The 13,089-nt window shown below is 40.5% G+C and overlaps 2 protein-coding genes across 2 annotated transcripts; both read right to left on the bottom strand.

Annotated features, from left to right (window-relative positions):
• Positions 1–5,644: 5,644 nt before the first annotated feature.
• Positions 5,645–6,946, bottom strand: LOC141537182 (uncharacterized). Its single transcript, XM_074258029.1, has 2 exons — positions 6,514–6,946; positions 5,645–6,459 (listed from the first exon to the last, which is right to left on the bottom strand). The coding sequence occupies exons 1-2, from the start codon at positions 6,944–6,946 to the stop codon at positions 5,645–5,647; spliced, it is 1,248 nt and encodes a 415-aa protein (XP_074114130.1).
• A 126-nt stretch (positions 6,947–7,072) lies between these two features.
• On the bottom strand, positions 7,073–9,749 carry LOC141537181 (uncharacterized). Its single transcript, XM_074258028.1, has 3 exons — positions 9,744–9,749; positions 7,388–9,640; positions 7,073–7,291 (listed from the first exon to the last, which is right to left on the bottom strand). The coding sequence occupies exons 1-3, from the start codon at positions 9,747–9,749 to the stop codon at positions 7,073–7,075; spliced, it is 2,478 nt and encodes an 825-aa protein (XP_074114129.1).
• Positions 9,750–13,089: the final 3,340 nt, after the last annotated feature.

Genomic DNA, 13,089 nt, shown 5'->3' with positions numbered 1-13,089 from the left:
GCCATTGGTGGCGTTGAGGCGCTCAGACCGCCACAACCACTCCCCTCCGAGTGAATTTCAGCGGGAACTTTGAAAGTAACTTTCCTTGGGTACGTCTTTTGATGTTTGTCTAAGACGGAACCTCAGTGATGCGTCTGTTTTGTGAGGAAGTTAAAAGTTCTTCATTGACTGGATTGTCAACATCATTTTTTGCGATGTAAGCAGGTTTCAGCCGTTCAATTGACACATGCTTTTCCTCGCCGTTTATTTCAAGGTTGTATACACGATCCGAGATGCGTTTTATGACCTTGTATGGACCCGCATAGGGTGCTTCCAGTGGTGCTTTTACATGGTCGCATCGTACGAAGACGTGCGAGCAGGTGTCCAAGTCTTTGAGGATGAAGATCCGGGCTTTGTTGTGATGAGCCGTGGTTGTAGGTCTCAGCCCACGCATGTACTCTCGGTGTTTTTCAACGAAGATTTGAGGATTTGCTGGTGCTTCAGCTGAAGTAAAAAATTCTCCAAGTACCCGTAGAGACGTTCCGTACAATAAATTAGCAGGAGTTGCTTGAATGTCTTCCTTGAAACTGGTGCGTAGTCCTAGCAATGCTGTAGAGAGAATTTCGGTCCAAGGTTTTGGAGAACACATCAAAGCCGCTTTTAGCGTGCGGTGCATTCGCTCGACAATGCCGTTGGACTGCGGATGGTAAGGCGTTGTGCGAGTTTTTTGTGCTCCAATTAGTTGGGCAAGTGCGCTGAAGAGCGCGGACTCAAATTGAGTTCCTTCATCCGTGGTGATTTGTACTGGAGTGCCATAGTGAGATATCCAATGATCAAACAGAGCTGTGACCACTGTGTCAGCTGTCATGTCTTTTATAGGCACTGCAACAGGCCAGCGAGTAAACCGGTCAATAATTGTCAGACAATATTGGTACTCACCGACTTGTGGTAGGAAGATGATGTCCAGGTGAATATGGTTGAACCTGTTGTCTGGAACTTCCAGGTGGTTCGGCTTAACTCTGGTGTGACGGTGGATTTTGGCCTTCTGGCATGCGAAGCATTCTCGGGACCATTTCAAAGTGTTTTTTCGGATTCCGGGCCAGGTGTATTTTTCGCGGAGTTTGTTTGAAGTTGACTTTCGTCCTGGATGAGACAGATTGTGCACAGTGTCAAAGGCTACTTTTCGTAGAGACTGTGGAATGTAAGGTTTTACGATCCCAGTTGAAATTACACAATAAATATCAACACCGTCGATGGACAATTTCTGGAGCTTCAGTGATGTCGAGTTCTGAATCAGATTCAGGAGTTCTTTATCGGCTTGCTGTTCTTGATGGACGTTCAGTGCAGTGAGAACTGTAGGCATGTTGATGGTGTTAATGCGGGACAGAGCGTCTGCGACCACGTTATCATCACCTTTAACGTAGACTATGTCCGTTGATAATTGTGAGATGTAGTCTAATTGACGGAGTTGTCTTTCAGAAGCTTTGTCTAGTTTTTGTTTAAAAGCGTAGGTGAGAAGCTTATGATCAGTTCTGATGACGAATTCCCGACACTCCAAGAGGTAATGGAAAAATTTTGTGGCTGCAAAGATTGCCAGGAGTTCACGGTCGTATGTGCTGTATCTTTTTTCCGTTTCGCTCAACTTTCTGGAGAAGAATCCGATTGGCTTCCAGGTGTCACCTTCCAGCTGCTCGAGTTTGGCGCCGATAGCCGAGGATGAGGCGTCAGTGGTGAGTACGAGAGGTTGGGTTAAGGATGGAAAGGTAAGCAAAGTGAATTTTGCAAGTTCGTGTTTGCAAGCTTCAAAAGCTTCGTCAGCTTCAGAGGTCCAATTGATTTTGGTTTTGTCATTCTTGATAGACTTTCGTAGGTAGCTGTTTAGTGGCAACATGATGTTTGCTGCATTTGGAATGCAGCTACTGTAGTAGTTGATCATTCCCAGGAACCTGCGGAGTTCACACACGGTCTCAGGTTTGGGAAATTTCAATATAGCGTCAACACGTTCGCTAGTAGGTGTATAACCGTCCTGGTTGATGGTGTAGCCAAGAAAGTCGATTTTGTGTTGATCGAAAACGCACTTCTTGACATTGATGACCAAGTTGTGCTTCTTGAGTCTGTCAAGAACGATTTTAACCTGTTCTAGATGCTCTTCCTCGCTGTTAGAGAAGATTAGAATGTCGTCAATGTATACGAAGACGAAGTTTAGGTCTCTGAAGAGGTGATCCATGAACCTTTCGTAAGTTTGTGAAGCATTTTTTAGCCCGAAGGGCATTCCTATTAGGAGAGTGTGCTGCAGAACATCTAGGTCTACGTTTGGTCACTGGGCTGTTACTCCTGTGAGCCGAGTCAACGATCCTGGTATATGATTGGTCTCTGTGCGGGTGATTATAGGTTTAGTTAAACGGGTGGACGCCGAAAGGGGCCCGTCACGTGTGAAGCCGAAAGGGGCACGTGTTAGAAATCGACGGGTAGACGCCGAAAGGGGCTCGTCGAGAATAAGGATATTGTTAAGTGTGGATAGTGTGTGAGTGAATGAATTTTGTTAACTTATTTTAAGTCAAAACACTGTTAAGTTTTCTTTTTATTGTTAATAAATATTGATCGATCTTGTTAATTAATTATTTGTTATTCAGCAGCACCTTCCTCCACTCTCTCTACCCTAAGAAAAGATTTCTCAGCTCTGGAGCGGTTCCAGAAACCGTGACTAAAATATCCTAGTGGCGCCCTAATGATTATATTGTTGTTAGTTTTATTAGTTTATTTATAAAATTGATTAGGGGCCAACCTGAGCAGGTAAAACTGTTACAAGTGTATAGTTAGCTCGTACGCTTATTATATTCAAGCTAGTGTTAAAAGACACATTATTTTCACAGTTAATATGTGCTATCCTAAAATAAAAGAAGTGCTTTTTAAAGATGAGTCTGGAATATTACCGATAATCGAAGTGCGTGAAGAGGATTTAACGGCCTTTCGGGCTTTTTGGCTTCATGATCCTCTTTTCCAGATTTTACCAAGGAGATTAGATGAAGAAACGGTTGTAGGGCTGTCTCTGTGCACGCGTCTTGTAAGATGTCCGTCAACGTTTCTACAGGTACATTAAAAATTTTATTTGCTAACTTATGGTTTCATGTACTTTCCAACTTTTCTTGAATCTTTAAAACATTGTAGTTTTTTGAGAATTTGAGTCAAGACATATTCGAATCAGCCATAAGATCAGCACCTGAGCTTGTGCAACAAGCTCTTATACCACATCGAAACACGTCGATGAGCAGCAGTGGCAGCGTCAGAGTTAGCAATAGCAGCAGCAGCGGCGCTGACGGTAGCGCTACCAGCAGCAGCCATGGTTAAGATTATACATAAATTATATTTATCTATTTATATATGCAACACTTTCTACTTCATAAATTATAAAAATTAATATCATTGAAATTGTATTTTGAGATACCTATCATTGAAAAATCTAAATAAAGTTCATATTATAAACAATGAAAATTAATCTACATTATTTATTATCAGTATAAGTGTTTTACGATTTACAGCCTATTGATCTTAGCAGAACCTGTCTTTATATAACGTAACATTTTATAAATTAGCTCAGTATATATTATGGATCCCCGATGGAAACATCCATGGACATCAATTATATGCGGTCCTACTGGTTGCGGTAAAACTGTATTCGTAAAAAAATTTATCAAACATTTATGTCTAATGAGCGATACAAATTTCTCAAAAATAATATTTCATTACGCTGAATGGCAACCACGCTACAATGAGTATATTCATCATAAAAACATTGAGTTTCACGAAGGTCTTCCAACAGGTGAAGAATACGGGTGTAATAATAATCCAAAACTAGTAATTATTGACGATTTGATGCGTGAAGCATCAAATAATGCTGTAATAGATCTTTTTATAAAGGGTAGTCATCATAGGAATTTGAGTGTTATTTTCTTGACAGAAAATATTTTCCATGAAGGTAGAGGTCAAAGAGACATTTCATTAAATGCGAATTACATTGTAGTTTTTAAGAACCCACGCAATAGATCACAAATTCAACATCTAGCGCGTCAAGTGAGTCCAGAAAATACACGTTTTCTACAAGAGATTTATTACGAAGCAACATCTTTACCACACGGTTACTTAGTACTGGATTTAAAACAATCAACACCAGAAAACTGCCGTTTCAGATGCTCTATTTTCCCGGACGACCCATACCAGGTGGTCTATATACCGAAAATAAGTATAAATTATAAAACTAAAAGGAATAATGTACTAGTAGTTCTTTGATAATGGGCGAGCGTACACCTATCAAAAAAAAAAACAGCTACATGTATTACAAGCATTGTGCTCTCTAAATAATACACAACGCTCAGCTGTTTTACGCAAAGCTGATCCTGCTTTAATACGTTGTATTTGCGAGTGTATATTAAACATATTACATGGTAACGTACCTTTAACGAGTCACAAGAAAAAATTAAAACGCCACATTACGATTTTAAGAAAATTATCATCAGGAGGAAGCAATCTAAATACTAAAAAAAAACAATAATTATTCAAAAAGGTGGTTTTTTACCTTCATTTTTAGCACTTGTTGTGGGTGCTTTGGTTGCAAATCTAATTTCCAAATAAAATATTTAGTAAAATCATGGAACATGCCCGTAAGATGATGTTAATGCCTGAAGATAAAATTCATGAGAGGTTGGTAGTCTTAGAAAAAAATGAAGATATCGCAAAAAATAAATCTTGTCTTACTAATGGAACAGTGTTAACTAGGCTCGACAATGAAATATATGAAATTTTAAATTCTACTGGTAAATATAACTCAGACCGTGAAAAATGTCAAGCATATTTACAAACACTTGAGCGATATCTTAAGATCCTTGAAAATGAAAAAAAATCTGTACACACTGCTAATATAGATACCAACATTATTCAGTACTAATACCGGTACCTTCCCTCAAACTTGGGTAGGTTTTTTTACAAGTGGAATTATTTAGTGGTCTTGAAAAAGACCGTTTTGATTAAGACTAAGTGGAAGTCTTGAGATGACTTGTTAGTCACACACTCTTTAAAAAGAGTTTTGAATAGTGAGCTCTGAAAAGAGCTGTTTAGATGTTAGCTCTTAAAAGAGCTGTTAGGATAGCACACAAACGTAGCTGCCGTTGAAACTGACTCAGTGTATCTGATATGGTCCGAGATGACTGAATGAAGACGTGAGGATAGACAAGCTTTGCACGCTTGCTATCCGAAACACTGCACGGTAGATGGTAAGCCTTGCTCGCTTACTGTAGATCTTGGAGTTCTTCCTTCTTCTTCTTCTTCTTCGCTCGATGGTTTAAAGTGGACTGTGTCAGTAGGTCTCCTCGCTTCCTCTTTTAAACAGTCTGGTGATTTGAGAGGGGATTGGATTATGTGAATGCATTGGCTCGCTAGCTCCGATTGACTGAGTGGGGGTTTCGAAGGTAGCGGCCCAATAACAACTTAGAATAATTTCCCACTATGATTAGAATAATTTTCCACTAGCTCTCTCGTTATGGTCCGTGCTTTTGTTAGTACCATGACTAGCTCTCTAGTCATGGTCCGTGCGATTGTTGATGCCAAATGATAATTTTGAGGGTTTTTTCAACATTCTCCCCCACTCCAAATTCTGCAGGAATGCAGAATTTCAATCGGATGACTCTTGATGAGGAGCTAGTGGGAGAAGAGCTAACTTGACAATTGGTCTAGTAAGAATTGTTGTAGCGGTCTTGAGAGTGACTACTCGAGTAAGTCCATCTTTCCCAGGGTGAAGTTGAATTACTCTCGCGAGAGGCCATTTTGAAGGAGGAAGTCTTTCATCTGTTATTAACACTAAAGACCCTAGTTTAATATCGTCTTGTTGGTAGCGCCACTTTGAGATGGACTGATGTGCAGATAAGCATTCTGCTGACCATCGGTTCCAGAATTGTTGAAATCGTTCCTGAATCCGTTGGAATTGAGATGGTCTGGACTCGTTTACGGAAGTTAGAGATGGTTCTGGTATTGAGTTGAGCGCAGCTCCTCGAATGAAATGGCCTGGAGTTAGGGCTGAGAGGTCCTCTGGATCATCTGATAGAGCACTGAGAGGTCTTGAGTTGAGCACTGCTTCAACTTGTGCTAAGAGGGTAGAAAAATCTTCGAATGTGAAGCTGGTTTCCGATATTGACGATTGGAGATGACGTTTGACAGATTTCACTGCAGCTTCCCATTTACCTCCCATATGTAGTGCTCCTGGGGGATTAAATCTCCAATTGGTACCATTATTGGTGAGTAGGCGTTGAAGCTCTTTTGATTCTGATGTAGCCTGGGAGAAGAGACGTTTCAATTCATTGTCAGCTCCTTTGAAATTAGTTCCACAATCGCTATGTAATGTTTTGCAGATTCCTCGTCGACTAGAAAATCTTCGAAATGCCTTCAAGAAACCTTCGGTTGAGTAATCTGAGACTGCTTCAAGATGAATTGCTGATGTTGAGAAACAGACGAAGACAGCTATCTACCCTTTAAATTTTCTTGCACCTCTTCCTTGGAACGTTTTAAGAGTTATAGGTCCAGCGTAGTCCACACCAGTGGTTTCAAAGACTGGTGATGGAGTAACTCGAGATGCTGGAAGAGGGGCCATAAGTTGTTGAGTTTTGACTGCTCGAATTCGAGCGCATGTTAAGCAATGATGGATATAAGATTTAATAGGAGCTCTGCCGCCCAGAATCCAACATTGACGTCGTAGATATGCCAAAGTATGTTGTGTCCCGCCATGAAGGGTTCGAGTATGAGCGTCAGCGATGAGAAGTTCTGAGAGTTTGCATTTACTCGGGAGTATTGGTGGATGTTTGCTCTCTGGATCAAGTTGAGAGTTCTGAAGACGTCCTCCTACTCGAAGTATGCCTTGATAATCTAATCTTGCTGTTAGTCTAGAGAGGGCATGAGACTTTACCAGTGATTTTCCTGACATGATAGTGCTGATCTCAGATGAAAAGTATGCTTGCTGCGTTGATTTTATCCAGAAGAGTTTTGCTTTTTCCAAGTCTGCAGGTCCAATCGGAGATGTTAATATGTTTGAGTTGGGGATCCGTTTGAATCATGAGATGGCTCTTTGACAAAGTGCTGTTATTCGTAGTAACTTGTTAAGATCCTTGTGGAATGTTTTTACACATGGAAGATCGATCAAGTCCCAAATTGTTGGCTGTATAACTGCTGTTAACGAGATGCCAGGTCGTTCCTCGAGATCTTCTGTTGGAGATGGAGCTACGGAGATTGGCCAATATTCAGGAGATTGAGCTAACCATGGTGGGCCTGTCTACCAGAGATGATGCTGAATTAGTTAAGAAGCGGTTAGACCTCTTGAAGCACAATGTGCTGGATTGAGCTTTCCTGATGTGTATCTCCAACTTGCATTTGGAAGTGTCTGATGAATAGTTGAAACTCTGTTTCCAACGTATTCTTTCCATTTCATGGGGTTATTTTTAACCCATGTAAGTGTTATTGAAGAGTCAGTCCATAGAAATACAGGGACATCTTTGAGTTCCAATGTAGATTGCGTATGCCTCATAAGTTGAGCGAGAAGTACAGCAGCTGAAAGCTCTAATCGTGGAATGGTTAGTCGTTTGATCGGAGCGACTCTAGTTTTTGAGCAGACTAGAGTGACTTTCGAATTTCCTGTATGATCGGTGACTCTGAGATAAACAACGGCTGCCATTGCTAGCTGAGATGCATCGGAGAATCCATGTAGTTGAATAGAGTACGAATTAGATTGCAGATTAATCCATCTGGGTATTCGAAGTTCAGTTAGCTTTGAGATATCTTCTTTAAACTTGGCCCATTGATGAATTGTATCAGGGCAAAGTTGATCATCCCAGTCTAGCTTCTCAAGCCATAACTGCTGGAGTAGAATCTTTGCTCGAATTACTACAGGTGAGATGAGTCCTAATGGATCAAAGAGCTGAGCTACTTCAGAGAGAATCGACCTTTTAGTTATTGAGTCTTTTTCTGAGATAGTACCTTGGAACGTAAACTGATCTTGAGAGGACGACCACGAGATGCCCAATACTTTTGATAACGAATCATCAAAGATATGAACTGTTGACTCGTCTTTTAATTGAGATGCTGATGGGATGATGAACTCCTGACTCTTGCTTTTCCATTTATCTAATGGTAGGCATGCTGAAGCGCACATATGGTTGAGCTGCTGAGCGATTTCATTAAGAAGTTCAATCGTGTCAGCTCCACCGGAGATGTCATCTACATAACTTCCTTTCAGAATTGCATCTACTGCAAGTGGATAATTCTCTCGTTCGTCTTCCACTAGTCGCTTGAGGGTCCTACAGGCAAGATACGGCGCTGATCGAGTCCCATACGTAACAGTTGTCAATTGATATGCTTGTACGTTACGCTGCGTGTTGATCCAAAGAATTCGTTGCAAGTCCCAATCTTTCTTATGAACTTGAATTTGCCTTAACATCTTTACAATGTCTGTCATAAAGATGTATTTATAGCGTCTGATCCATAACAATACATCAATGATGTCTCGTTGAGTTTTTGGGCCTGTGTGTTGAATGTCATTGAGAGAGACTTGAGAAGTGGTCTTGCACGACCCATTAAACACGACTCTGAGCTTTGTTGAGGTGCTCTGTTCTCTGAGAACTCCATGATGAGGTAGATAATAAGGATATTGAGGTTCAGGGGCATCATTAGGAACCGCTACCATGTCGCCTAAGGTTTCATATTCTTGCATGAAGTCCATATACCGCTGTTTGAGAAGTTCGTCGGAATCCAGACGCTTGAGAAGTCGTTTCAGACACCGGTAAGCGATAGCTCTGGAATCTCCCAATTGCGAGATTTCAGCTGATAGTGGTATTCGCACTACGTAGCGCCCTTCTTGGTTTCGTGAGAGTGTGCTAAGGTAATATTCTTCACATTGAGCTTTTGCTAAACTGAGAGATGGCTTTGTTTGATCTGGAACTTCTTCCTGAACCCAGAACTTTGTGAGCGAGTCTTGAACCTCATCGTTTGTCACAGTATGAAGCGACCTGAGGGGGTGATTTCGTGCTTGAGATGATGCTGGTCCAAGAAAGGCCCATCCAAAGATTGTGTGAATAGCTAATGGCTCATCTGATTGCCCTTTAATTATTGGAGATGGTTCTAATATTTGATTAAGCGTATCTGCCCCGATGAGGATTTCAACGTGTCCAGGCTTCAGGAAGTCTGGATCTGCTCTTTCTAGCTTGCTCAGATGAGACCAATGCTGATCTGTGATGGAGACTGATGGAATCTTAGTAGTGATTTGAGGCAGGATGTATGCTCTGATATGGACTTGCTTATGTGAGATGCAAGATTCAATGGTTAAGTTCGTTTGACCAAGGGTTTTACTTGGAGACTCATTACCCACGCCTAACATTGGTATCACAGCTGCTAGATGGTTGAGTAATGCATCTTTAACTAGCTTGGCTGAAACTAATGTCAATTCTGATCCTGGATCGATGAGAAGACGAGTTGTATATGTTTTCAAATTAGGAGACACTACAAGTACTTTGCAAGTAGCCAGGATTACTGCAGTTCTTGTTTTAAATGCTGATAAAGCTGTCGCTTTTGCCTGAGCAGGAAATTGCTCTGGCTGAGATGACTTGGAGAAGCCAATTGTCTGAGATGACTGGTTGTATTTCGTAATATTAGCATCAGTTTGAGATGCTCTTGATCTGAGATGACTTCCTGGCTTGAGATGACTGTGTGGGTTTCGAGATGACGGCTGCCACCGTCATTGTGGAGTTGGCTTGTCTTCTGTCTGAGAATGTTGAGACAACGATGTTAGCTTTTCAGAAAAGGCTGCAAGAGATGTTGGCTTTTCCTTGGGTTTTGTAAACAAGCCGTGCAACAATGTATGATGGCGCTCTTGACACAGCTTACAAGTTTGAGTGTTACTGCACTTGTACAAGTTGTGCCTACCTAAGCAGTTGTAACACAACCGTTTAGTCTTGACTAACTGAAGTTTTTCAGCATCGGGTTTCGTTGAGAAGTCTGGACAGAAGGCAAGGTAATGATTCTTTCCACAGTACTTGCAGGTGTTGTTCAAATCCTTCACCCATGGCTTTGTCTCAGCTTGAGATGACGTTCCAGTTTGGTCTGAGATGACGTGATGAACCTTTGCTGTTTGAGATGGCCTTGTATCTGGTTTTGTCTTTCTCAAAGCTGTTTTGGATTGCTCTTCAATGCTTTCTAGAGCTCTAGCAGCACCAGTTAGAAAACCAGTTAACTGTTCTAGAGATGGATACTCTGTTGCTGACCCAAGGTGCATTTCCCAATCTTCCCGAGTCTTGGGATCTAGATGGTGTGTCATGAGATGAACTATGATTGAATCCCATTGGTCAACTGGAAGTCCAAGGGCTTTTAGAGAGTTAGTCGACTCAGAAACAACATTGAGAAGAGCATTGAGAGTGGCTGATGACCTAACTCCTGGCGTCTTCAAGCGCACAAGCTTATCTAGTTGGGCTGCGATGAGAAGTCTTTTGTTTTCATATCTCTTGATTAGCATGTCCCAGGCTACTTGAAAGGAATCAGCTGAGATTTTGATGTTGGAGATGAGACTTGCAGCATTTCCAGAGAGACTATTTCGGAGATGGACAAACTTTTCTGCATTGGAGATGGCTGTATTTTCCCCAATTAGTGAGACGAACAAGTCTGAGAAGGCTCTCCAATCTCCGAAGTTACCAGAAAATGGTGGAATCGGAATCTTGGGCAATGAAGATGGTCTGACTGTTGTACCTCCGGTTAGACTTACGTTGGCAAGGCTAGATCCACTTGGTGGGTTAGCTGCTTCTAGCTCTGAGATTCTTTCTTCCAGGGCAGCTTGGATATTAACAACGCACTGCATAGCCGTTTCGTAGGCGTTGTTCTTGATATAAGGATCGTCTGGTGGGATCTCAACCTTGGACAGGATGATCTTTTCGTACTCGGCTTCAAACTTCACCCAGTTAGTCTTGAGCATTAGTAACTTTGCTTTGGCCACGTGAATATTGAATATCACTGATCTTTTAAACGATTTGTTAAGGCCTAGAGAGAGTGTGAAAGCGATAGGTCGTCAACAGTTTGCTCAAGTACTGCAAACGCTAAACATACCGCGTGAATACATCGGTAATCGAGCTTATTTAGACGAAGAAATTTTAACTTCTACACCTAGAAGACGATCTGTTAATTTTTCCGTATCTGAAATACTTACAGAACACACATCCTTAGACGAATCACAATTAAATCAAAACGGTGAAAGTTCTATAAATAAAAACAGGCAAAGTAAGAAAATATGATGGATAAAGTTGAGATAGTTAAAAAACTAAAAAACACCTATTATGATCCTATAAGACCAGAAAGTTTTTCATGTGCTAAAAATATCCTAAAATACTCTGCTGAAAACAAATCAGAGATATCCCCAGATGATGTTAAGGAATGGCTAAATAAACAAGTAACTTTTACAAAACACCGTATGAACAGGAAACGTTTTATTAGAAGGACTTATAATTTTGAATCAATAGATGATGTCTGGGAAGCTGATTTAGCTGATTTACGTAGTGTCTCTACGTATAATGAAGGTTATAAATATATATTGATGGTGATCGATGTGTTGAGTAAGTATGCGTGGGCTGAGCCTCTAATAAATAAAACTAGTCTAATTGTGACTCAAGCGTTCCAAAACTCTTAAGTAGAAGTAAAAAAAGAATACCCCGCTTAGTGCAGACAGATAGCGGAAAGGAGTTTCTTGGAGAGACTTTTCAAGAGTTCTTGAGAAAAAAAGGAATATTGTTTAGAAAAGTACGCAACCCTGACGTCAAAGCAGCTATTGTAGAACGTCTAAATAGAACGATAAAGGAGAGAATATGGCGTTATTTTACGTATTCCCGCACAAAAAAGTATTTAGACATATTACAAAAAGTTATTTACGCTTATAATCACACAACACATACTGGTATTAAAATGGCGCCGGCCAATGTTAACAATAATACAGCTCAAATAGCTTTTAATAACCTTAAAAAACGTTATGAAAATGAGAAGCGCTCTGAGCTCCTGAAAAACCGTAAGCTTAAATACGCTGTTGGTGACTTGGTACGTATCAGTAAAGCAAAGGCAGCGTTTACGAAAGGATATGAGAGTGGGTGGAGTAGCGAAGTTTTTAAAATATCAAGTATTTCCGATTATCGCCAACCACCGGTTTATATATTAATCGATCTTTAAAACGAACCAATCAACGGCATATTTTGTGAAGAGGAATTATCTAAGGTTGAATAAATGTCTTTAGAGAGAGATAATTTTTACATAGTGCTACCTAGCAATAGCAGCATGAAATACTTCGCGGACAATACAATTACTCATTTATAACGCGTTTACCCTATCCTTTAGAACTAAATGGATGGTAGAATATTGCTTTGGTGGAAATCCAGACGCCGATGACAATCTTACATATTGCTAAAGATTTCACGAAAGTTACATTAACTGCCGAATATATAGCTACATAAGATAATAATGAAATAATAGATAAGTTTCTTTATTCTGACAACATACCACATGGTCAATATCGAAATATAGGCTCTTTAGTGGATTCTCTCAATAAACTCAAATCAGTTTCAGAGCATATCAATTTTACTTGTAGTGCTGGCGGTTTCATAAAAATGCATACAATATGCAAATGTGAAAATGCAAGACATACGCTGGCATTGAGTGAAAGACTCTGGTGTATATTAGGTTTCGGAGAAAGTTCGTTTTCTAAAGTTATAACAGCCGACTCTGATGACTGTTGCGGATCTAAACCAGCCTCTCTATCTCAAGCTATACCAGGAAAAATATTCATTTATACAGATATTTGTGAAAGCTACATAACAGGAGATATTCAGGCCCCTCTACTACGCGTTGTGCCTCTTGATCACGATCAATACATTTACGGTTCAACTAAAATTAAAAGTTTTTCACCTGGCCAATATATACCTCTGTTACGTAAAAGTATGGCTACTATCGAAATCGATATAAGAGACGAATACGGTAAACCCGTGCCATTCGAATACGGGACGTTGACAGTAACGTTACATTTCAAAAGGAGTTTTTAAGATTCTTTACTAT

Source organism: Cotesia typhae, unplaced genomic scaffold (genome assembly GCF_013202065.1).
Source record: "Cotesia typhae breed Kobodo isofemale line unplaced genomic scaffold, CoteBio_Ctyphae scaffold_70, whole genome shotgun sequence".
NCBI lineage: Eukaryota > Metazoa > Arthropoda > Insecta > Hymenoptera > Braconidae > Cotesia > Cotesia typhae.
This window is presented reverse-complemented; position numbering and strand designations above follow the sequence as displayed.

Excerpts from the sequence above, each read along its gene's own strand:
- LOC141537182 (XM_074258029.1), bottom strand. The coding sequence starts at position 6,946 with ATGTCAGGAAAATCACTGGTAAAGTCTCATGCCCTCTCTAGACTAACA. Across the intron at positions 6,460-6,513 it reads TAAAACGTTCCAAGGAAGAG|CAATTCATCTTGAAGCAGTC; the intron begins GTGCAAGAAAAT and ends TCTCAACATCAG.
- LOC141537181 (XM_074258028.1), bottom strand. Across the intron at positions 7,292-7,387 it reads TTCATCAGACACTTCCAAAT|ACAGGCCCACCATGGTTAGC; the intron begins GCAAGTTGGAGA and ends CATCTCTGGTAG.